Source organism: Choristoneura fumiferana, chromosome 21 (assembly GCF_025370935.1).
Source record: "Choristoneura fumiferana chromosome 21, NRCan_CFum_1, whole genome shotgun sequence".
In the NCBI taxonomy this organism is placed as follows: Eukaryota; Metazoa; Arthropoda; class Insecta; order Lepidoptera; family Tortricidae; genus Choristoneura; species Choristoneura fumiferana.
In genome coordinates, this window is record NC_133492.1 from 2,343,452 (window position 1) to 2,369,768 (window position 26,317).

Here is a 26,317-nt window from a genome sequence, read left to right on the forward strand (position 1 = left end):
TCTGTTAGCGCTAATCAGTCAATCAAGGCTCTGCTAAAGTTAGCGGACCGTAGACCCTCCTTTATCTCCCTGCTAAGTCACAAAAGGCCGCCACAAGTTTGAACAGCTGACTTTGACAGAGCAAAACCATACCGAAGATATTTTAGTGAAGGGTGAAGTTACGCAAAGATTAAAAAAAAACAGGAAAAATATTTTCAGGAATTTGTATTTAAAAATCCTCTAAATTGCAGCAATAAATTAACAATAAGTATGAAAAAAAAATAGGATGATTAACACAATTATGGCTTTTTGCACAACATAACATGCGGATCGGAAATGGCGGGAAAACAAACTTCTCGCTTTTTTATTTTTTTTCCTGCTAATTTGCTGTCACTGCTGTCAACTTTTTTTTTTTTTAATTATCGATTAGCCATTTTTTGTCTTTGATTTGTCAAGGTGCCAACATAACGAGTCTAATCAGTCTATCAGCGGCTCAACAACTAGCAGACTGCTAGCAAGCGTTTATGAATCATACTTCTTGACAACCGTCTAACAAGCTTAATCAGTCTGCTAAGTAACAGACCGATCAAACCTCAATTAAGGATTTTTTATGAATAAGGCTGTAAATATGTAAGCTTTTAAAGGTCACTTATAAATAATAATAAGAAAAGAAGAACTGCTTGATGATGAACTAATTAATTCTTCTTGTTGTAAATTTCTTGATAAGTTAAAAATGGTTTGTTTCCGTAGGTGGGCCTTGGGGTACTTCAAAAGCAAATAGGCACTTTCTGCTTACGAATCACCCTTCGTTAATTAACTCTCGACGACCGTTTGTGCCACGCAGTTAAACTAGGCCTGATCTGAGTATGAACATTGCAAATCGCTGCTTGTAGTCTGCGTGGTTTATGAAATTTCGTTGTTGCACAGTTGGGCCTGATCTGAGTACAATACTTGCAAATCCGCTAATGCGCTGTCCTTTGATCTCGCTGTTGTAAACTGCTTGATCGCTAAGACCTCCTTCGGTGGTCGGTGGTATAAATCCGGTTCGAAGGACCAAATGTGAGGCGTCAATCTCGATGCAAGGGTGCGTGTTGAAGATCAGGAGATGATTAAACTTGACTCAAACTTACAGTATATAATATGAAAAAAAAAAAACTACATAAAAGGTAGATATGTGTGATAGGTGCGACGTCGTAAAGCCGAGTGAGGCGCTCGGTGTTTGTCGCATGCTTAGCTTGCTTGTAGTTTATACGGCGTTACACTAAGCAACAGATAAATATAATTATATAGATTTATATATACATACATATTAAACACCCAAGACCCGAGAACAAACATTCGTATTTAATTTCCATACAAATATCTACCCTGACACTGGAATCGAACCCGGGACCTCAAGCTTCGTAGTCAGGTTCTCTAACCACTAGACCAATATATATTATATAGCAATACATGAAAAATAAAAGGTACCTAGTAAGTGAACAATTGTTTTCACTGTTGCTATTTCATTTCCTGTCAATCAAAGTGAAAAGCAGAGTAAAACTTGAGCATTAAACCCATTTTCCCCTCGACGTGTCAATCCACCCTCGCCGTACCGGCTCGGCTCGGGTAGCTATATGAACGTCTCGGATAAAATGACTCGTTTTATGCTCTTGTGTACAATCTACTATTTTAAGCCAAAGCATGTACATTAGACTCCATTCAAAATACTATGCTCTGCATAGGTAAATAAATAAAAAGAATAATATTGTTAACGCTAAACTCCACCTAGCGACTAGTCGCGCAAACTTGGATGACAGGGGGAGGAAGGAAGCGGCGAGAGGGGAAATTCAACGGTCGTTATTCGTCGACATACCTTGCTCTGAGATACATTGTATTTTTTTCATATTTTTAAAATAAACTAATTGTTAATCAAAAGTAATCAAAAATAATCATTGAAGACGCCAAAATAGTTCCCAAACATTTAAAGGAAGGAAGACCTGCCTGGCTACCTGGATAATTAGCAACAAATTTATAACTAACTGTACCTTGTTGATTAGATCGCGGCGTGCGTGCCGGACGGCGTAGTGTGTTTCTTCACGTCGTATTTGTACCTTGAGAGCGTCGTCGGAGCGTGGTACGACCAAGGTTAGTGGAAACCCATACCCAAAGTGGTCGACGTTGGCCTGCGGTCTACGTACGGTCGAACCATTTGATTTTGAGATGCAACTGATATCCGGCCAGTATCCGGTATCCGGCCTATCCGGCCACTATTTTACTATTCGGCCGAATACCGGATAGTTGCGTACTACCCGGCCGGATGGTATTGGTATATATTGACATCAGTTCTAAATCTATTCTAAAGGGCTGTTTCACCACCCATTGATTAATTTTGACTGACGGATAAATGTGATACCGTCTCGCGTCTATTCAAACAAAACAAACAGAAGCGACATCATATTTATCCGTCAGTTAAAATTAATCAATGGGTGGTGAAACGGCCCCTAACTTAATTAATTATACTCTACAAGTTGCAACCTGAACGGAGTGTCATGCGCATGTTCGAATTAGCTTAATTTAATTGTACGTAAAACTAGGCCGAATATCCGGTATCCGGCCGAACCACTATCCGTTTCATCTCTAATTTGATTCCTGACCCACCATAGAACGTTCTCAAACTAAGCGTCATTATAAATTCCCTTGTCAAGCAATGCCAGGTCACTATGACTTTTTCTCCGAAAAGTTCCACAGTGGGTCACGTTCAGTTGGTTCGAGTGTACGTAACAAAAAACACGTTGGAAGTCTTAGCAAAAATTCAATATTGAGTGAGCAGTATAGCTTTTTCAATTTTTAAAACATCATAGATTTTGTAGCTTAAAAATGCTGCTAATATAAATATTTTTTCATCTCTAGGGTGGAAAGTAATTTTTTTTTTAATTTTTCGATTTGCCACGGAAGCGAAGAGAATTGAGTTACGTCAATGACACTTTTTTTCACGTTTCGGCATGGCCATCTAGATGCACGTCGACGTCATGACCAAGGAGCTTATATTACAACAGTGAAGTTTGAACGCCGAACATCCGTTTGAAACAAGAAATTTGATATTTACTACGTCACTAACATATTCCAGCTCTTTCTTTAATTAGGTTAAGAAAGAGATGGAAGTCATTCGTGAAATGTGAAAGACGGAGATGGAATATATAAATAAGTAATAAAGGTCAAACTTCTTCGTTCGGCGTTCAACCTCCAGTTTTGTATATAAGCTCCTTGGTCGTGACCAACTCGATTTTTTTTATAGTCGGCCTTGGCAAAGTGGCCAGGTCGAAAAGGTATCGTTGGAGGTTGGATATAAGTAAATTAAATTTATTAATTATTCTCATTTTTTGTAGTATTTTACTTTCCTCACAGTCTAAATGAAAAGTACAGTGTCTAACTCGGGTGAAATTACCCATTTCCCTCGAACTATTGGCGCTCGAACGAAATCTCGGGTGAAATGGGTCACTTTCCACCCTTGGTTATCAATCTACTATTTGTTTGTATAGGAGTGGTGGCGAATCTACAGCGGCATAAACTGCTGTTCATAGAAACCCAGGACTCGGCGGAAACAAGTTTCGCGCTCATCAACTACATAAAGGTAGCGTTTCAACGTTTTCTATTTCGTCTGATGTTTGATCTCAAGTCAAAAGTGGGGGCTGTTTATGAATATAAAAAATACGCCAATAGGGATGTTGAATGATGTCAAAACACAATTCTCCCATAGAGGTTGAATGGAAATAGCAACTTATGACGTCACTTGTTCGCACAATCAACCAACTATCTAATTTTGCAGTTAATCGAAAATTAATCTGGTTTTCAGGGCTAAAATAAAGCGTTTTTTCACTCCAGTCGTGTCTTCGAATTATTTTTAATGGTTTTTAACATCCCTATTTTGAGGTTTTTAGACATCTGCTTTTGCTTCTGTAAGCTGCTGGTCCAGCTGTGAACTGGACACCAGCGACAAGCGACTCGGCCGGGGCGGCGGCGGTGCGAGCGATATGAATACATCATGTCTGTTAATTACTCTACTGAAATCCGTAGACACCACAACAATTTTATTTTTATTTTATGTATGACTCACGAGGCTGGTCATGACTCGCGAGGCTGCTGGTGTATGACTCATGACTTGCGAAGCTGCTTCAAGTCTGACGAGGCTGGGTCAAGTGGTCATGATTCGGAGCTGGTCAAGTGGTCATGACTTGCGAGGCTGGTCAAGTGGTCATGAATTGCGAGGCTGGTCAAGTGGTCATGATTCGCAAGGCTGGTCAAGTGGTCATGATTCGCAAGGCTGGTCAAGTGGTCATGATTCGCAAGGCTGGTCAAGTGGTCATGATTCGCAAGGCTGGTCAAGTGGTCATGATTCGCAGCTGGTCAAGTGGTCATGACTTGCGAGGTTGGTCAAGTGGTCATGATTCGCAAGGCTGGTCAAGTGGTCATGATTCGCAGCTGGTCAAGTGGTCATGATTCGCAAGGCTGGTCAAGTGGTCATGATTCGCAGCTGGTCAAGTGGTCATGACTCGCGAGGCTGGTCATTGCGGGTCACTGACACGAAGAGCGTATTCATCGAGGTGGTATGGTCCAGGCGTGCGAGAGCGGTCGCGGCGCGGTGCTGCTGTCGGTGGCGCGCGGGAAGGTGTCCGAGGGCGTGGACTTCGACCACCACCTGGGGCGCGCCGTGCTCATGTTCGGGATACCCTACGTGTTCACACAGAGCCGCATCCTCAAGGCCAGGCTGGACTATCTAAGGGACCAGTTCCAGGTAAATGGAAACTAACCACGGCCCGGCAACGCACCTGTGACAGCTCGTGTTGCCAGGTGTCCATGGGTGGCGGTTATTGCTTCCCATCTCGTGACTCGCATGCTCATTTGCCCCCTCCTATATAAAAAATAAGGTTGCCCAACTTGACATGAAAATGAAAAAGTTTAAAAGTTTATTCTGTCATCTGTCAGACATGTCTTTTTATTTAAAAATCCGTTAATGTAATGTAGGATTTTATAAATTTTATTCCATCTCGGCCTATATTATGGCAAACCACCCCCAAAATAAAAAATGATAGGTACAAATAAGCCGCGGCCCCTAGTCCCCGGCAGCTCCTTTATCCCTGGCCGTGGCAGCGGGCCAGGTTACGGAGGAGCAAGGGGTGCGAAGAATCTCCGGGTGACTCCCCGCTACCATCCCCACCGGAGAGTAGCGGAAATATAATTGTTTAAAATTATGTATTTGTAATTTCAGATCCGTGAGAACGACTTCTTAACGTTCGACGCGATGCGACACGCCGCCCAGTGCGTGGGCCGAGTGCTGCGGTAACTATATATTTTTCACTTCTCATGCTCGTAAAGTTCGTGTTTATGCTGGATCTAGGCGACATAAAAAGACTTTATGCTCTAGTGCATAAAGTAAAATCTTCGTCTAAGACCAAGGTAATCAGGTGTCAACAGCCAAAAACAAAAATGTTTCAAAATTTTTTAAATTATTATTAATTATTATTGGTTAATTAATTCATATAAAACTAAAAACCAATCAAAATAAATCAATAACACTAAAATATAATAATGCACGAAAAATAAAAGGTACATTGAAGGTGAACTATTGTTTCCACTGCTGCTATTTCATTTCCTCGCAATCTAAGTGAAAAGTAGAGTGTAGAACTCGAGCATTAAACCTATTTTTCCCTCGACGTGTCTATCCACCCTCGCCGTACCGGCTCGGGTGGCTATATAAACGTCTTGGGAAAAATGGCTCGTTTTATGCTCTTGTTGTACAATCTACTATTTTTACTCATACTATGTTTTGGACCATTTAGATATATGTATCGATAGCATCCATGTTGTAGGTTAGAGTTATTTTATGATATTTGTAACGATATCGAAGGGATAATATTAGGTCGTTAAACAAGGTTAGTCGTTATAATGATAAATAGCAAATATAATAATAAATAATAATAATGACCACGGCCACTGTAATGTTGCCAGAACGTCGAGGTAAATATTACTCGTTTGTGTTAGCGTGATAAGTCCTGTGCGTGGTATTTTGACTATGAGTGAAAATCACGAAAGTTTAAGACGATAAATGTTTATTTCCGACATAAGTAGTCCATATACAATAAGCAAATTTATAAAATGATAAAAGCGGATTTAACAGTTAGTAAAAACAAAAACATAAAAACCAAATATCAAAAAAAAAAAAAAATATTGTATGGTCATGAGTTTTACAAAGATGACAATGAAATGTATTTATTCTAACTAAACAATATTCAGGCAGCTCACCACTAAACATGCAGGGTTGTCCACCGCGCCATCATTATATACAATGTTTTAAACTATCGCGATCATTTATTACTAATTTTATGATATAAATTCGAATTTAAGTCATAAAATTAGCAAATGAAATATTTCATTTAATTACATAACCACTATTTTTTTGGTCAAGATCGTGTTGGGACTTTTTTTTGGTCGTTACATCCCATATGTCGTTATAGCTGGTGTCACCCATAACAGGTTTTGATTTTAAAGTGTAATAAGTATCTGAATTATCTCGACGTTTACCTATCCCGGAAGATTGTATAGCTTAAGATGGCCTGTTGCATGTGTAGTAGTGACTATTACTATACGGACACGACTGTTATATACAACAAGTCATCTACTTATTTTTTTAAAACTATAATTCTTAACAACTAGTTTTAAACTGCTCATAATATTTTTCACTTCTCATGCTCGTGAAGTTCGTATCTATCTAGATCTAGGTGACATAAAATTACTTTTTATGCTCTAGTGCATAAAGTAAAATCTTTCTCCCTTTTTTTATAATTTTAATTTATGTAAAAATAACAATCAACTAAATCAATAAAAAAAACAATAACATTTTAAAATTATAATTACTTATATATTAATGCATGAAAAATAAAAGGTACATAGTAAGTGAACAATTATTTCCACAGTTGCTATTTTATTTTAAAAAATTAGAAAATAAAAAAAAAATTGCTAAAAGTGGCTCCGAAGAGGTAACGTTTAGTGTGCTCATCCTACCCCATTTGGGAATACAGGCGTGATTTTTGTGTTGTGTGTTGCTATATTATTTCCTCGCAATCGAAGTGAAAAGCAGAGTATAAAACTCCAGCATCAAATCCATTTTCCCCTCGACGTGTCTATCCACCCTCGCCGTACCGGCTCGCGTGTCATGAACTCGGGTAAAATGCTTCGTCTTATGGTCTCGTTGTATAATCAAGTATTCCCTGTGCAGCGGTAAGACGGACTACGGCATAATGGTGTTCGCGGACAAGCGGTTCAGCCGCGCCGACAAGCGCAGCAAGCTGCCGCGCTGGATACAGGAACACCTCAAGGACTCGCTCTGCAACCTCAGCACCGAGGAGGCCGTGCAGGTACATACGTGTGGACTGTGGACTGCGGACTGCGGACCTGACAACCAGGATTCCGTATTCCACTAATATTGTAAATGCGAAATTTTGAGTGTACAGTCGCCATCAGATATTTTGGTGCATCCAAAGTGGTAAAAAATAGAGGATAGATAGATAGATTGATTTGTACTCTGTGAAGTACACGTACACGGGGACTTAGGAGGATAAACATACGGTTCAAAGAGTGACACAGGAGACCTTAACTATAGCAAACTATAACAAGAAAAAGTTGACTGACCGAAATGCGAAAGTTTGTAAGTCTGTTTGCTTGTTACTTCTTCGCGTCTCAAACTTTGAAGTTTGAGTTCCGGGGAAGGACATAGGATAGTTTTTATCCCGGAAAATTGCATAGCTCCCGCGGGAGAGCGATAAGTAAATTCTACGCGGGTAGAGTCGAAAGAATAGGCCCTTAATGTGTCGTATCGTAATCTACGAAAAGTCCATAATGCGGTTATTGTGTTGTACAGATCTGCAAGCGCTGGCTGCGTCAGATGGCGCAGCCGTTCACGCGCGAGGACCAGCTCGGCGTCTCCTTGCTGACGCTGCAGCAGCTTCAGTCCCAGGAACAGCAGGACAATATCGAGAAGCGCGTCATACTCAAGAACTGAACTCAAGCTTTGGGTACAGACGCTGTGGGCATCAGAGCTGTCGCATCAGCAGGACAGCATCGAGAAAAGTCAACTTGGCGCCCTGTAAGATCCGGTTTCTACAGACGCCATAAATCTGTCTCAACCCCATGGCCGTAATAGAACCGTGTCAGGAACGGAATGTCAAGCGCATACATGACACGCGACGGCGACGATTGGTTAGGAATCGTGCTAGAGCACAAGAGACAGCTCCGATGTTCATAGTAGCTACTGTATGTACATAAATGAGTAAGATAAACTTTTGATCGCGCAGTCCAGTGTCAGACTGTAATTTAAGATTAAATAATTTCTAGGAATAATTAAATTTAATTATTTTGATATAGTGTATGATTTTCTCCCTGCCTTGGGCGCCAACGGGGGTGCTAGTGGCGCTTGTACAGTCAGCATCAAAAGTAGCTGGACAGATGGAGTACTGGGCCATGCATGTGTTAATGTGAAAGAGTAAAAAAGTAACCAGCTACTTTTGATACTGACCGTACCCCCTAGCTTAACCTTTTTCCAGGCATAGTGCATATGAAGGGTCCACGGAAAGAACATGCCTAGTCACCTTTTTTTTTTTAATTGAGATTTTAATCTCAAAATGTAGAGCTCACAAAGTACTATGACTTACCACTAAATTAAATAATCAAAAAAACAATATAAAATCTATTTTTTTATCTTTTAAACAAATGGTAACCATAGTAATAGTTCGTGATGACTAACTTTCAAACCGCTATAAGTAACTCAAAAAGTTGCTTAGGTGACTAGACACGTTCTTTCCGTGGACCCTTCATATAGTGACCACATAAATGTACACAAATATTCGACCTTGCTACATTTACAATATGGTACAAAATCAATTGAAGTCATTAAAGATTATAATTGTTTTTAAATTAATCCCTCATAGGTAAACAACATAAAACTTTGATTCGGTATCCGTTCATTTTGCATGCAACTAACGTTTGGCAACCTGTTTCATTTCGGCAAACTAAAACTGTAAACATTTCAGGGCCATCGTGTAGAACCCTTTAGGTTAGGTTAGTTTTATAAAAACCCTGAAATATTTACAGTTTTAGAAACATTAAACAGTTGGGAAATGAAACAGGTTGCCAAACGTTTTTCGCCGAAACATTAATAAACCCTTTGATTCATTTTGTATTACCTAAACTAGCGGGGCCTGGAAAAGGATTAAGAGCGTTTATACCTGCTGAGCTGGCAACGTTGCATTTTTGTTAATTTTTCTCGATTATTCCATAAAAATTGAATGAAAATTCATAATGTTGTCTGATAGAACACTTCTTAATATATAAGTTAATGTGTCTACTCCAATAATTATTCGTTATAGACTTTTATTTGCTTTAAGAACCGGTATTCGTTTTAAGGAATATAAAAGTCTATCACGAATAATTATTGGAGTAGACACATTAACTTATATATTAAGATGTGTTCTATCAGAAAACATTTTTAATTTTCATTCAATTTTAATGGAATAATCGAGAAAAACTAACAAAAATGCAACGTTGCCAGCTCAGCAGGTATAAACGCTCTTAACTAATAGAAAATAGAGAACATGTCTAAGCCACAGAATAAAACCTATAATTATATGGATGGAACTCTTAAATACAGATGCAATATGCGATACACCTCCCTAAAAATAACTGTCCGTGCCTATGCTACCTGCCTACCTATTCAGACTAGACTTTTTGTATTAACCTTTCGGCCAAATCGTTATGTCGGCATTACGTGTATGGAGCTTTTATTTTTTTTGTCGTCGGAAGACGTGGCCAATGTTTCTTTTTGTAGTTATATTATGTGTTGTAATCTATAAATCATCATCATCCCGGAATCCGTGCTGTGTCTATAAATATGTACCAATCCGTGCCGTGTCACCAAGTAACATAGTTTTAGGTGGTGGCCAAAATAAACCTTTCTTTCTTTCTTCAATACCATACCACATTGTACAGTCACGAGCACCAATATCTGACATAACACACACACACACACACACACACGCAAACATCACGCCTGTATTACCAAATGGGGTAGGCAGAGCACACGAAACGTTACCGCTTTAGAGCCACTTTTAGCAGTTTTAGGTTTTAAGTTTGACAAAAACGGCTGACATAACAAGCGTGCATAAATATCTGATACTCTTTCTAGGGCCGGAAGGACGTGTCAGATATTTTTGCACGCTCCGCTGTGGCAGATATTAATGCTTATAACTGTATCAGCCCGCCTGCTGGAAGTGGGTAAAACTTCGTTACAACTTAGGGATCTTTAAAAAACGAGCCTACCAATTCCTTAAAGGGTCGGCAACGCACCTGTGATTCCCCTCGTGTTGCGGGTGTCCATGGGCGACGGTGATCGCTCTCGATCAGGTGACCCGTCTGCTCGTTTGCCTCCTCGTTTTATAATAAAAAAAAAAAAACTTCACTAGCAATTTGAGTCCCTAAAAAGCGTTATCAAAAACTTAGGTAGAATGAAAAATTAAACCGTCTTCAAATAATGTTTTATTATAAATTAACTCAACGCTTACAAAACTGCCTGAGACAATAAATACAGTTTCATTAAAACTTAACACTATATTTCATTCGTGCGCCGTTCATAAAGCCAACAGTAGGACTAGTGCAATCGGCCATCATATAAATGATTTTTTTAACCTTTTGACCGTTCATATCATCGTAAAAAGATAAAGCGATCAGCTCGAATACTTGCGCATAATTCCGCTTTTCAGTTTACCAAAAAGCAAAGTTTCAAGAAATAGGAGCCCCGCTGTGCAGTACAAAGCTCCGCGAGGAACTATGAGTTCGAATTTGGAATTGTACGAAAGTGTCCGATGTCGCGCACACTCACAGCGCGCCAATTTACATTGCACAAGAAATATAAATAATTAAAGCTGCATTCAGATCAGCCGCCGAAAAGGTTAGAATTAATGTACTATTGTGAAGGTTGTCGGTAGTAAAATCACAGCAGATTTCATATGTAAATAAGACGTTTGTTTACGTCAAAAGTAGAAAATGATGCTCTTTCTGTACAGTTTTACAAACAATTTATGTATTTCTTATCTTTTCTACAAATTGTTCTCAACCATTCACGTATACCTTTTAAAGCACAAATGACCACAGCATAGTTTAAGAAACGTATCATTTTATTACTTCAATAAAAATAACACTCTGAATAAACTATGTTAAGTATAATCAACTTCAAAATCACACGAAAATAACCGTACATACGTACATTTAGAAAATACTACCATTAAGATTGGCAATACGAGAGATAGGTTGATACAAGCGATGTTGCGGCAAGACAAATGAGATCATGTTCCTTACACGCTATGAGCCTATAAGAACTTAATAATTAATGAGTCAGTACTAATGAAATGACACTAAGTTCAGTCATGTTTTTTTCACTCACACAAACAGCTGTAGATATTTTTTGTCTCGTCTCGGTTACTTCAAAGCCTATCTAATCTAACGGTAGTATATTCTAACGGTCTGTTTCACTACAAATTGACAAATCATGACAGATTAATGTATTTCTGTCTATTCGGACAAAATAAACAACAGACGGCATCACAGATATGTCACTTAATTTATCAATTAGTGGTAAAACAGGTCTTTTATCTATGAAAATAACTAAATTTTTTAACCATTTCATTTTTCCGACGGACATACCCGTCAGAGCATGCAATGTGAAAGCATCTTACCTAAAGTCACCAGCACCAATATCTGACACAACAAGCGTGCATAAATATCTGATACGACTCTATTTCTAGGGCCGGAAGGACGTGTCAGATATTTTTGCACGCTCAACTGTGGCAGATATTAATGCTGGTGATTGTACATAACGTACATTCACGTAAGAGTTAAAATTCAACAAAAATGTAGAGTAAAACCAATCGAAAAAAAAAATTATAAGAATTTCATGGGAAAAACAGGGTTTCGACACGACAAATCAAAGATTCTCCCATTCATTTTTTATAGCAATAATAATGGCTGACATCAAATAACATTATTATTTGCTTAGAGTTGCTATCAGAATTTTTGATTAACGGCGTCGATTACCCCGTTGAACATTTCAATTTGCTACATCAAGTAACTAGTGAATTATTTTACAAAACATCCTAAAATACTTTTCCAAGTCGAAATTTTAAACGTGATACAAAAGTTACTTTGTTGAAACTTAATCAACATATTCCAACTAATACTAATCAAACGGGGTCCCATATAAGTCAACATAGCCGTCGAATAGTTAAAATTTCTCACCTAACCATATCATAAAGTGCCAGACAAACGTGCGAGCAAGTTCGCAAGGTTGAAATGTCACTCTCTATACTCGAGTCCAGAATTAGTTCATTACACACAAATGTTGCCACAGTTACACCAGTGCTGTTATATCGATATAAAAAACTTAATATTGATGTAAGAAATAAAATTCAATATGAAATAATATTATAAGAAATCTTTTATTTGAAAGATTTTGAAAAAATGTTGAGCATCGGGAAGGATGCCATTCGCCATTTTGTTTTATTGACATTTCAATGTCATTCGACTTAACTGCCATCGGCTTGATTGGAATAGAACTATTTCCGTTATTGTGAAATTTTCGTTACGTTATTATTTTTGTTGTTATCCTTTTTGTCTAGCTACGAAAATAAAGTCCATAAGTAACAAATATTTTCATTCCGCGTCTACACAAGGTTATATCGACAAATTTGTATCGACATATTCCTGTCTATTTTTTTTTCTATGTCTGGTAACATTTTCAGTTGTCAATCTAGTTCGCCTAATTTTGGACTCGAGTATAATTATTAGTCATCGTTTCTGTGTAAGTCAGCTACCGTAGACATGGTTGTGTTACTGGTTGTGCTTGTGCTGGGGCTTGTGGGGGTGAGCGTGGGGGTGGGGGTGGGGGTGGGGGTGTGTGTGGGGGGGCGGCGCCGCGCGCGCAGAGCGGCCCACAGCGCGCGCGCCGCGCCCGCGCACAGCTCCGCGCCGTCCGCTGACCCCACCACGCGAGAGTTGCCCGCCAGCGAGTTGGACACGTGCCTGTTTACAGCAAACATGTTTTGGTATAAGGTTGAGATTTGGATGGCTTGATTTTAATTTTATATTACCTAACCAACAAAAAGTTGGAAAACCCCGGACTTTGTCACTTCAAAGTTCAATATCTCAAAAACGGCTGAACCGATTTTGATAAAACCTGCTTTGAAATAAAAAAAACCGCATTCAAATCGATCCACCCGTTTAAGAGTTACGGTGCCACAGACAGACACATAGCAGTCAAACTTATAACACCCCTCTTTTTGCGTCGGGGGTTAAAAAATTATAAACTGCCTGAACGTTATGCTTTGTAAGGCTGCGTTTCAACCAGAGATGTACGAGGATGTGTTGCGAGGAATGTGTTTTTCATGAACCAATAGGAAAGCTTCATTTGCCGCGCCTCGCTCCGCTCAGCTGTTTCCACCAGAGCTGTGCTTAGCGAGGATAGGTAAATGAAGCGTTTCTATTGGTTCATAAAAAACAATTTACTCGCAACACATCCTCGCACATCAAAGTCAAAGTCAAAATATCTTTATTTAATTTAGGCTATAACGAGCACTTATGAATGTAAAAAAAAATCTACCACCTGTTGAGAAGAATCCGGCAAGAAACTCAACGAGGTATATTTTTTTTTAAACAAATTTACAAAATTATTAAATGACATCACAAGTATTTAACACAACTTTATTTTTAACACAGTAGGTTCGCTATTTGAAGGGATCGCTAATGCGGATCGGAATTATTTCCAAATATTCCTGTCCATGATATAATCATTAACTTTATAATACGCCTTAGATATTAATGTCTTCTTGACAATAGATCTGAATTTTATATCAAAAACCCATTGCCCACAAATACCTATTGTCACAAATTATAAAATATTATTGTATGGTTTATGTCAATCCAATATATATAAAGTGTAAACAAACCGATTTTATCAAAATTCTTGTATAAACACTCAGTGGATCGCATCAATAACACATTCATCTGTAATTCGTGTCTTTTAACTAGACGTATAATCACTTTTTTCACCAAAATTCACTTGATTTCAATATTTAATTTTCATTTGATAATCTTCGTCAAAATCTGACGTTATTTCTTGAATGAAACATGTGTATAATCTGTAGTAGCATAGACTAGCGTAGAGATGGTGGGAAATTTTACATTTTAAAAATCGATTAATGCTCGATTTAATAAGCTACTTTTATTTATTTAAGTTAAAATAAAAAAATAGTTACATACTGCTTTTGTAATTGAATAAACAGTCTTTGGAATTAATTAAGTATTGTAAATAAGAAAATAGACAAAAATACTTTGATCTATTCAATTAAAAAATAACCGATTTACTGAACAGATTAATGATTTTGAACTAGGTTCTAGGTTTTCACATCACTAAATGTCTATGGTCGGGTAAATGGCTTCTTTGTTTACACTTTTCATAAATTGGATTGGTTTATACCATATGAAATGTTATTTAATGTTTTTCTTACTTTCTTTCTTCAAACATTCTGGCAACGCTGGTCCGCGTTAGAGCGAGACAAAATATAATCGTTGATCGTAAAGAGCCATACACTGTCGATTCATCGTTACGATATTCATGATTGCATGGGTTTTTGTTGCGATTTCCGACATCGTCATCGATGAAGTAAATCGTTAACGATCTTGACATACACTATCGATTCGTCGTTTCGATCGGTCTGAAGCGACGGATCGTACCGTATATGGAGCCCTTAAGGTGGTGTACCGACCTCACGCAATGGTAGGGCAGCGGCACAGAGCACAGCCAGTCCAGGCCGTGGTCGGCGAGCGCGGCGCAGCCCACGAACCGCGCCGCCGCCTCGCGCGCCACGAATATCACCACGCGGTGACCCTCCTGACACAACACATTACTAATATAATCATCATCATCATCATCATCATCATCATCATCATCATCATCATCATCATCAGCCGGAAGACGTCCACCGCTGAACAAAGGCCTCCCCCTTAAAACGCTACAATGAATGACAACACGCCACTTGCATCCGGTTGCCCGCAACTCTCACGATGTCAGTCCTAGTCGGAGGTCTGCCAACGCTTCCTCTTTCGGTTCGTGATCGCCACTCGAGGACTTTTCTCCCCCAACGGTTATCTGTCCTTCAAGCGATGTGGCCCACCTATATAACATTAGTAGATTATTGTTGTGGCCTGGAAGTAGGCAATTGCTGGCTGAGTATGAGTATTAACGTTTAACTAATACGAAGCCAGCAATTGCTATTCCAGCCGAGACTAATATAAAGCTTTCTCAAAAATGGTGAATAATTCTGAAAAAGAATAAACTTTTTCTCAAAATATAGTATAACATTTAATTTTATTCCAATATTTTTCTTATGCTTTCCCGCCTTTTTTTCATTAAAAATAAACTGCATGTATATTTTTCCACCGAAAATACCACAAGGTGTTTCAGACCCAATAAAAAAAGTCCGGAGTTCCAACAAAATATCTGATACCGGCCATTAAACTTGGCTGTATACGACTTGTGCCAAACATTTCCATGGCCATTTTTAACTTTAAAAAAAAAAACTTGTGACAGCAGGCGCGCTAATTTATTATTGTCGAGCTAGCGCGCCTGCAATCTTTTTAATATTTGCTGACCATAAACTATGCACTTGATATGTAAAGAATAAGGTCAACTTTTACGGACATTTTTGAGAAAATCATATTTCCTAACTAATTTGTGCTATCAGGGGATCTTAAAGGTAAACCGACCTGTTTGATTTTGTGCAGTTTGGTGAGCGTGGCGGCCGCGAACGGAGCCCCGCCCGCCGCCTCGCCCGCCTCGTCCGCGCGCGCCACAAAGTACCTGCCCACAAACAAACAAACATAAATAAATAAGCTGTTCCTTCTCTGTATACGCCGTCAGACTGTGGAATAATATATGAGTGTGTGAAGTGGACCCAGCATATCAATTTCTAGAATCTTAGAATGTAATTGCAGTTCCTAGATAGTGCTGGTTGGTCCTCGGGGACGATGCCGTGAACGTTTCGGGATTCGTCAGTGACTCACCTGGCATTACTATCCCCAACTTCGGAGTACTTCTCGATGTTAGCTAGCAAGGTCTTCCCGTTCGGGGAGACGGGCCGCGCGGCGGGGCCAGGTGGGGGTGGGGCGGCCAGCCGCGGGCGCGGGGGGGCGCCTCCTGGTGGTGCGGGTGGGGGTAGTGTTTGTCGTGCCGGTACTGTTCCTCCTCGGCGCGGGTGCGCCAGTTGGGCGCGTCCACTGTGAGAGGCTTCGGCCGCTGGCCGATGCCTGAAGGCTGGTTGAGACCTGGAATATAATAACTTACTGTCACTATCGTCATTCATCGTCGTCGTCATCAGTGTCACCATCATCTTTATCAGCATCATTTCGTCGTTGTTATCAGTGTCACTATCGTCATCACCATCAGAATCATCATTATCATTAGCCAGCTGAATTGAATACTTATTTATTTCAAAGCAACTAAAAATCAAATTTTAGAATTAATTTTAAAACATATCTAGTTTTCCAGCTATAGTGTCAACTACACTATTGTCTTTGTCGTCCTAATCTTCATCTTCGTCATAGATTTGGTAATCACAATAGTCGCCATCATTACCTTCATAGCCAAACACTTACCGACATTCTTTTCTTCAGCCGCCAGCACGTGCACGCAGGTGCTCAATATCTGCTCGTCCAACGGCGTCATGGGCTTCGCCGGATTCGACATACGACGAATAACCAGCGCGCACAGCTTCTGCCTCAAATAGTAAACGCTGATCGCATCCGAAGCGTCCGCCGTGAACGCCATCCATTCATCCAGTGTGAGCACCGCTGTATCGGGAGAGGAATTGTTCTCATCAGCTTCACTGTCCGAATCACTTGACAACCCTGGGGGGTTCGCTCGCTGCGTCAAAGCACCAGGCGGCAACCTCAAAGGCCCCCCGAACAGCGCTATAGTCAACGGCGTCACTAAAGTATTACACCTTATGAAGCAGAATCTTCCCGCCCGTGATATCTCTTCAAACACAACCCAATCCGTAGGCAAGTTCTGCACTGACTTGTGGGAGCCTGCGATGCCGTCGCCCCGGTGAAGAGTTGAACTCGGATGGAACGCCACTTTGACCTCTTTGAAGGTTCTCAGGGTGCTGGAATCGCGGTCCACTCGGGCTATAGAAGGGTATAGACCGCTCACTAACACAGCTTTGACGACGTGCCATTTTTCCGAGTTTAGATTCACGTCTTTGATGTCTCCGGAGCCACGGGCTTTCACTAAGCATAGAGCTCTCAGTTGAGCTAGCAGCTGCGCTCTGTATCCTACTATCATCTCCATGGTAGCACCACAGATTAGGTTCTTAGCGCAGAACGCGCGTTCTGAGCCATTCGCTCTGGCGCTCTGCCACGCCTGGAAGGCCCTCAAAAGCGCCATATGGTCGGAGTAACAGTCTGCGGCGAATTCTTTCCTCGCCACGCTTCCTCGCTTCCTATTCTCCGGATTCATCGATATCTGGAAGGGTTCTTTGTTCGCTAAACTGCACACTATCGTCAATATGGGATCCAGGCACTTCATAACGCAAGCGTAGAGCAGCATCTTCCCAAGTTTCGGTTCCACTGTCAAGTCCAGGAGATGCTGACCGATCTCCGTCAAGTCTTCCATGGGGGTCAGCGCTCCGATGGTCTTCAGAAGCGTGACGGCGTTCCTCACGGCCAAGAACGATGGAGGTTCCAATGCCTTTGAAAGGAAGTCGGCTATCGGTGTGTTTCCAGGCGCCAGCAGCTTCGTATGGAGGCATAGCTCTTGGAGCGGCACTCTGAGGATCTCAGGGATGGAGTTGAGGGGTAACGTTTGGAATCTCCGCTTGGAGCACAAGTGGAAGCAATGGCCCGGCTTGGTCCTTCCGGCACGACCGGCGCGCTGCTGGCAACCGGCTCGTGAGGTCCACACGCACTGTAACGAGCACACACCACCGCTGGACTCATAGTATTTCTCCTTGACTTTGCACGAATCCACCACATAAACCACATCGTCTATCGTTATAGAAGTCTCCGCTATGTTCGTGGAAATTATGATTTTTCTCGCATTCGGGAGGGGATTGAACACTTTCTTCTGATCCAGCGTCTGCATGTTGCTGTGGAGCGTGAATATTTGGTATTTTAACGCGTTCATTTCCGTACAATTCTGCACTAAGTCCCTCAGCGTCACAATATCGTCGTAGCCGGGAAGAAAGATCAGTATGCTCCCTTTGGGCAGGTTTATGTGAATGTGCTTGATGAGAGCTAGCATGAGGTCGTGGTCGATGAAGTCTTCGGAGACGGTGTGGTGGTACACGTCGAGGAGGAAGCGGTCCGCGGCCTCGTCTTTGGCCGCGTTGTGGGTGTCCTGTGGAGGCGCGAGGGAGGCTAGCAGGGCGGCTGTGGCGGCGTGCCCACCTGCCAAGGCGTAGTCCCGCGCGGTCTTACCGCTCGCGTCGCATACTAGCGGGTCCGCACCTGACGGGAAATACTGCGATCAAATAAGCGTCAGGGACTTATAATATTATTAGGGTTCCAGTAGATATATAATGTACAGCTGGATAAAATCAACTGCAATACCTAAATTCACATATTTTTCGCATTTATTTATAATATAAGTATGAAGTAGAAAGTAGGATAGTAGCAGTAGCGTTAGGGAGCGTTGTAGTATTACGTAACGCAATTTGGGGAGAAGGGGGTCTTGTAAAACGTTACGATGCGTTACAGGGGCGGGAGGGAGGTTTCAAACAACGCGTTACGTCATAATTTTTTTTGCAACAAATACTAATTATAATGTCCTCAAAAGGGGGAAACTCGCATCATCAGTTGTTGTTCTTGGCCTATAAATGCTTTCATGCTGAGTTGCCAGTGTGACTGTGCCAAAAAATGCCAACTTAATTCGAAAACGGCTAAAGAAAATCTAAAAAAATCGAATAAAAATGGTCATTTAGGTGTTACGTAACGTTTAGGAATTACAGAAAAATGTTACGGCGCGTTAGTAGCGTTACCGATCTGCAGCATCTGCTGCGCGGTGTCAGTGAGGCCGTGCGCGGCGGCCGCCATGAGGCCGGTGCGGCCGGTCCCGCTGCGCGCGCAGCTCACCGGCACGCCTTCCGACAGGTACATGTACAGGATCTGGCAGAACGAGTCCTGCACAAAAACAACGTCAGGCTACATTCTTAAACAAATACTGATTAGTTTTTTGTTTCGCCGGATTCTTGTTTCGACGAACTTTTGCTTCACCGGACTCTCCTTTCGTCGAATTCTGATTTCATCGGATTCTTGTTTCGTCGGATTTTCATACTTTTGTTGAACTGAAGAATTCCAACGAAAATAGAATTCGGTGCAACAAAAATCCTAAGAAACAAGAATCCGGCGAATTGGGAGCTTATTAAAATATCCAACCGCTCGCGTCTAACAGGGCTAACAATGCCTTCAGGCTGACTCCAAGTGCTGGCCAAGCACCAGCATAATGTTCCCGCGCTCCGACTTCGGCCGGAAGGTGTTTCAAATTAATATTTCATCCATTTTATTGTATACTAGCTGTTTCCCGCGACTCCGTCCGCGTAGAAGTATAAAATTGTTTACGTCCTATTCTCAGACCTACCGAAAATACACAAAAAAAAATCATAAAAATCGGTGACACGAGTGACACGAGATTTTTATTGTAGCCAAAGTGCCAAAAATATGTACACAGGACTTTATTGCCTGAACATTAAGGTCGTGTATACATATTTTTTGCACTTTGGCTGTATTCACATCTTTGTTGCTGAGTGTACAAACTTTGCTTAGTTTACTGCTGAACAAAAGCCTCCCCCTTAGAACGCCACAAAGAACGACAACTCGAGGCCTGCTTCATCTTTCGATTTGTGGTCAATGAGGGCTATCGCGTATGAATTCGCCACTAGAGGCGCTAGTGTAGCGTGAGGTCTCCGAAATGTCAAATCTCATAGTTTTTGGGTGAGCTACGCGGGTTTATTTATAATTAGAATAATTTTGTGAATATTTTGCAATACCTGAAATTAATTATTGCAAATATGCGTTCCGGGGCAATGAATGTCTGTGTTTTGAGGCAGTTGTCTTTCAGAAACCTTTGTCCTCCCTTTTTTCCGAACAAAACGGGAACTATGCAACACTGTGGCATGCTCGATATTTTTATGGTACGGTTTTAAGGTGTATTAAATATGATTTTAATCTAAACTTTGTTTTCACGCCCGTAATTACAGACTTTGAAAGCCATGCTTAAAAACCTCACGCAACAGTGCGCCATCTAGTGAGACAAAAAACGATAGCCTTCATTGGAACTAGGTCGATAGGTGTCCTTTGGCCCATGATATTTATGTTAGTAGCTATCTCACCAAGCTGCCCTCCTTAAAGCAGTCGTCTAAGAACTCGTCCATGTCAGCTTGCAGCGCGGCGTCCAGGGCCGGCTCCTCCTCTTTACTGTCCTTGCTGCTGCTGCTGCTGCTGCTGCCTTCCTCTTGTTGTTGACCTGCCCCGCAACATATCATAATTAGAGATGCAACGTATTTGGTATCCGGCCTATCCGGACACAATTTTTCTATTCAGCGGAATACCGGATAATTGCATACTATCCGAATGGATACCGGATAATAAGAAAACTTATAGTTATAATTAAAAACTGGTATTTATTTTTGCATTTATCAATTATTAACATCAGTTTATTAATTCAAATCTTTTGTAAATTCATATAAATTCATTGCAGGTGGTAGGACCTTGTGCAAGGTCCGCCCGGATTGCTACCACCATCCTGCCGTGAAGCAGCAGTGCTTGCACTGTTGTGTTTCGGCGTGGAGAGTAAGACAGCCGGTGAAATTACTGGCACGTGAGGTATCCCATCTTAGGCCTCTAGGTTAGCAACGCATCTGCAATACCCCTGGTGTTGCAAATGTTTATGGGCGTTGGTAATCTTTTACCATCAGGAGACCCACTTGCTCGTTTGCCATCCAGCCAAATAAATAAAAAATAAGGGCATAATATAACCACTAATCCTTTTATTTGTAGTAGACAGACCAGGAATTGATCCGGGAAGAGGAGTGAGGACGCGGAGTGAGAAAGAGGAGCGGGAAGCGAAAAAACTGCGTGAATGGAAACACAGTCCGCAACACCGCTCCGCATTACTCTCTCGGTCTGCTCCGCTGCCTAACTACGCGCCCTGGCCACTCCGCTCCACATAACTTTCTAGCTCCGGGCGCGTTCAAGTAATATACAACGCAATTTTTAAACATTTTTGACCCCCCTGCCCCCCATGTAACGCGCCGTAACATTTTTCTGTACCCCCTTCTCCCTTCCTAAACGTTACGTAACACCGAAATGGCATTTCTATTTATTTTTTTAGCTTTTCTTTAGCCGTTTTCCGAATTAAGTATGCATTTTTTTTGCTCAACATGAGAGCATGTAGGCCAAAACAACAACTGATGATGCGAATTTACTTGTTACAAAAAAACTGTGACTTAACGCGTTGTCTGAACCCCTCCTGCTCCTGTAACGCATCGTAACGTTTCCCAAGACCCCCAAAAATTGCGTTACGTAATACTTGAAAGTTCCTTCCGCTCCGCAACCGGGCTCGGTGGCTATGGACAGCCACAGTGTGCAAGTTAGCTAGTGTCAGTGTTACCCTCGAGACGCGACCAGTAGCTGTCCCCCGTGTGCAGCTTGTGTCTCAGGTCTCGCTCGGCGGCCGCCATCTTGTTGTTCCTGTACTGCGTGATCTTGAGAATGTCCTCTAAGTAGTACCGCTGTACTTCGTGCAGGCGGCCCGGGATCGTGATCACCGGGCAGTTGTTGAAGTATCTGCAACGATCAGGACACTCAACTTTTTACTCTTGATTATTCTGTCCCGTACAGTCAAGTTTATAAACTTGTGAGCAAAAATTCGATCAGAAATATCTGAACACGACTCTATTGTTATAGGCGTAGGAGCGTGTTCAGATATTTTTGATCAAATTTTTGTTCACAAGTTTATGAACTCGACTGTATCTCAGAAGACATCAGTCATGCATGTTAGAATTTTTTTGTAATGTGTACTATTAGCCTGCTTAAGAGAAGCCGTGAAGGATTTGCCTTAAAACTGTCACAACCCCAAACTTTTAGTGAATTTCTACTTCGTAAAATCATACTTTTCATAAGTAACTCAGGAGACATTACCATCGTAACAAACTAGACTAAAAAGTTGATAGATCCATCATCATATCAGCCGTACGTAGGACGTCCACTGCTGGGGCGTCCCCCCGTGTACCCCCAGTTGCTTCGGTTGGAAGCGGCCTACATCCACCGTGAACCCGCGGCTTTAACCAGGTCATCCGTTCATCTCGTTGATGGACGTCCTACGCAGCGCCTATATGCGAGGCCTATGCCCAACGTCGGACGTCTTACGGCTGATTTGATAATGATGATTTGTTTAATATTACCTGGAGAATATCTGCGTGTCCGCGGTGGCAGACATGAGTATGAGCTTGAGGTCCTTGCATCGCGGCAACGCGTCCCGCAGAGCGATCAGCAGGAAGTCGCTGAATTTGTCTCGCTCATGCACTTCGTCCACGAATACGTGCGTCACGCCTGCACACGCATACAATGTAATTAAAGCATGAGTTAATTTCTCTTACAGTTATGCTTAACTGGCCTGTTACCCGCTACTCCGTTCCCGTAGAATTCGTTTATCGCTATCGCGAGGAAATGTCCTTCTCCGGGACGCAAACTATGTGTATAAATTTCAAATAATTTATTGAATCAGGTATTACTTCGCGCAGGTTCATATCAATTAACTAAAACACGCATATCTGACGCGCGACTCCAGCCGTATCTGGTGCCCGATGGCCTGCCCGATCTGTTCCATGCACTAGTACGGCACTCACCGGCGAGCTGTGTGTCCGTACACATGAGCGTCCGCAGCAGCAGTCCGTTGGTGCAGTATGTGAGCACGGTGCGCGGGCTGACGCGCGACTCCAGCCGTATCTGGTACCCGATGGACTGCCCGATCTTCTCCATGCGCTCGTACGCCACCTAACACACATGTTCATTCAGTGCCAACAAAACAATAGGGATATCTGTTCATAGACAGTTTTGGCTATAACAAAAAACGTTGCTACATAAAGTTGACTCAGAAAAATGTTAGTTTGATGTAGCAGCAAAGAAGGGCAAGGGGGTCACCCGCTCGGCGACGGAGACGGCGGAGAGGCGTCTTGGCTGCGTGCAGTAGATGCGCGCCGGCTGCGCGCGCGCCTGCCACGCCTCCAGCACCAGCTGCGGCAGCTGCGTCGTCTTGCCGCAGCCCGTGGCGCCCGCTACTATCACCACCTACCAACACGAACAATCATAAAAGATTATTGAATCGTTGATCGACAAGACAGCCTCTACACATCTTATGTCAAACAAAGAAATCATTCATTCGAAAAATAGTGTGCCCTGGCCCGAGGTTGTTTGCGAGGCTTATTGACGTGCAGTGAGGGTAGGCAACGGTAGAAACTGCGTTTGCATGCATCCGCCATAACCTGAACCAGGGGAGGCAGCAGTACCAACCTGATTGTGTGTGATGGCATTGAGCAGTTCCTGTCTCTGTTCATAAACAGGCAACTTTTCTCTGAACTTAACTAATTCTGGATTATATGTTGTGTTTGGCACCTGAAAAACAAGAAAAAATGTTACAAGCTTTTTGTTAATGGTACATTTTTATTAACATATTCTGCATCGGATGGTATAAATAACTCAGAAGTGTGTTTTTTAAGATACCACTGTGTTAAGAGGGCAGTACAAGAAGGTTAAAAACTCAGTATTTTAAAAATTTTGAATCCAGGACCATCCCCATTATATAACTGCTGGATGAACATTTGAGGCCCAGTAATGGGAAAATCCTAAAAATCATAAAATCCTAGGAAAACCCAGTAATAACATAAACAAAGTTGGGCACGGTGACAGCCCAACTTACTTGCGCAACTCCATTATTCAGCTGCCCAACAGTCTTGTGGGCTAACTGAGGGCTCCTTTCCTTCTCCGGGCAGCAGCTGAGGTCGTCCTTCTCTTTGCTAGTGATCGGGAATGCGTTGAACAGCTCAGTGATACTGCACCGCATGTTGGAATCCAGGATGAGCTTCGCATCGTTCTGAATGATCGTTGAGCCCACCCGTTTGTATATTGTTAGATAGCGGTTAACTCCTGGAATTAGTATGTATTATTTTGTACATTTAAATAAACAGAGAATAGAGATTAATAGAATTATCCTACCAATATTGTAACTGTGAAAGTTTGTATAGATGTATGTATGGATGTTTGTTACTCTTTCATGCAAAAACTACAAAATAGATTTGGCTGCTATTTGGTATGCAGATAGCTGAATATCTGAAAGAATATATAATAGGACAATATCACAAAATCTCAACCGGGTTTAGAGTCATGAATAATATTGAACCATATTTAAAAAAAAAATTTTTTTTTTTTAAAGAAAGATGTGTCTTTATGATAAGACTGTAAGATTCTTGAAAAAAATCTTATCTACAACATAATTGCTTCATTGTCACCAAAATCACACACTTTCCTTTTAATTAGAAAATTTGTTGTTTTTGGTTCTTTTGGTCTCACGGTTTTGGTGACAGTGATATTAATAACTTATTTATTAAACAATCAATCTCCACTATATATTGGATAAGAATTCAGAATTGTAGCTATTGCCATATCAATGACTTATAGGTATAGATAAGGGCCAAAGGGCCTAATGGATAGGACTCAAACATAGGAATGTAATATTGGTAAAGTGCATACAAGGCACAATTTAAATCAATCTATACTCCATTTATATTAACATTTGAAATTTAATGGTAAAATTTGTACACGTTTTTAAATGAAACAAAAAACTACTTATTTAAAATTATGTTAATTTCTATAATAAAAACATAATAATTACCGCTAATAAATGTGCATGTAGGTATTTTTAGTCCATTTGTGTTTGAAATACCGAGAAATGTGTGTTACAATTTGATTGTTAATTCAAACCTTAAAATAAACGGAGTATAGGCTAAATGCAAAACCTAAGCTAAGCAGATGTCTTAAGCTGGCAACACTGTATCTCTGAATTCTCACAATACATTTATTTCAGCCATGGTATTTCCCCTATTCATATCAATGAGAATCTGTGTTAATAGAGATTTAATCTTTGCCCCATGGCCACAGAATAAAAAATATTCGACAGAAATCTTGTGAAATTTAGTAAGTTAAGAAGAATATTTATGAAAAGAAACAAAGCTATAGAACTATCATAATGTGAATCACAACTAGTGTGATATAAAACTAAGGGCCTCATAAACAAAACAAACAATAACTACTAATTAAATAAAACATCAAGTAAGAATGATATAACCGTTTTGTAAACATTGTCCTAATTAAAAGCAAAATGTAACCTATATTTAATGAGTAAAAACTTACCTTTCCCGCGCGATTTGGACTTCAAGCCCAGCTTCGCGACAGTCTCGTGGATAAATCCTCGCTCCTGAGCCGACAGGAACGTCGGAAACTTGAGTTCCGTGTCATTTTCATCACTCAAAAACTTATCCAGTTGGATTTTCAGAGCTATGCTCACTGACTCTGCTATAGGGAAGTGCTTGTTCCCTAAATTACGTTTACCCTTTTTATTACTCATTATTAACTAATTATTGCGAGTAATGGTCTAATGTGTAGCATTAGAATGCTATTACAAAATTTTATGAAATTGTTTACACTAATAGCGAATTCCCAGTTCGTCTACATTCGCGTCAACTGAACCATAGACTCATAGAGTAGACGTAGACTGACTGACTGACTGCAGGGCTACTACGAAAATCGAAACTCGAAGTTCGTGTCGTACCGTCCCTCTCGCTCTCGTATTAAATAATATAAGTGGCAGAGGGACCGCACGACGCGACCTTCTAGTTTAGAGTTTCGTAGTAGCCCTGCTGACACTACACACACATGACAGATTACAAGAATAATAGACTGACATAGAGCGACAGATAATTAATTATGACGGCGATTTAGGCCAAATTTCTACCTATAGTTTAATTATGTTTGTTTTTAAAAAAGAGATTTTTTTATTAAGAATAAAAAATATGGCAACAATTTTACTAAAAAAATATCCAGATGGCTTGCTTTTTTTTTAAAGCGATCATGTCATGGTCATGCCATCATGTCATGCCATGGAAAATAAAACCGATAACTCGCGATGCTTGTGATGCATCTCTAGTTC

The 26,317-nt window shown here is 41.0% G+C and overlaps 2 protein-coding genes across 2 annotated transcripts in view; one reads left to right on the forward strand and one right to left on the reverse strand.

Annotated features, from left to right (window-relative positions):
- The window catches only part of Xpd (general transcription and DNA repair factor IIH helicase subunit Xpd), a gene marked incomplete in the record, with an annotated part of 20,744 nt that extends 12,370 nt beyond the window's left edge, over positions 1 to 8,374 (forward strand). The window contains 6 exon segments of the mRNA XM_074104364.1: positions 2,019 to 2,106; positions 3,501 to 3,592; positions 4,577 to 4,753; positions 5,228 to 5,298; positions 7,235 to 7,373; positions 7,877 to 8,374. Of these exon segments, the coding sequence (XP_073960465.1) occupies positions 2,019 to 2,106; positions 3,501 to 3,592; positions 4,577 to 4,753; positions 5,228 to 5,298; positions 7,235 to 7,373; positions 7,877 to 8,017 (708 nt within the window).
- Positions 8,375 to 10,527: 2,153 nt separating this feature from the next.
- On the reverse strand, positions 10,528 to 25,880 carry LOC141439904 (3'-5' RNA helicase YTHDC2-like). Its single transcript, XM_074104356.1, is given in 15 exon segments — positions 10,528 to 13,083; positions 14,826 to 14,950; positions 15,826 to 15,919; positions 16,123 to 16,228; positions 16,231 to 16,383; positions 16,714 to 18,564; positions 19,095 to 19,236; positions 20,445 to 20,578; positions 21,725 to 21,900; positions 22,518 to 22,665; positions 22,962 to 23,109; positions 23,257 to 23,403; positions 23,626 to 23,727; positions 24,032 to 24,258; positions 25,522 to 25,880. Coding segments are annotated over 15 exon segments (4,005 nt in total). The 5' UTR covers positions 25,736 to 25,880; the 3' UTR covers positions 10,528 to 12,845.
- Between the last annotated feature and the right edge of the window lie 437 nt (positions 25,881 to 26,317).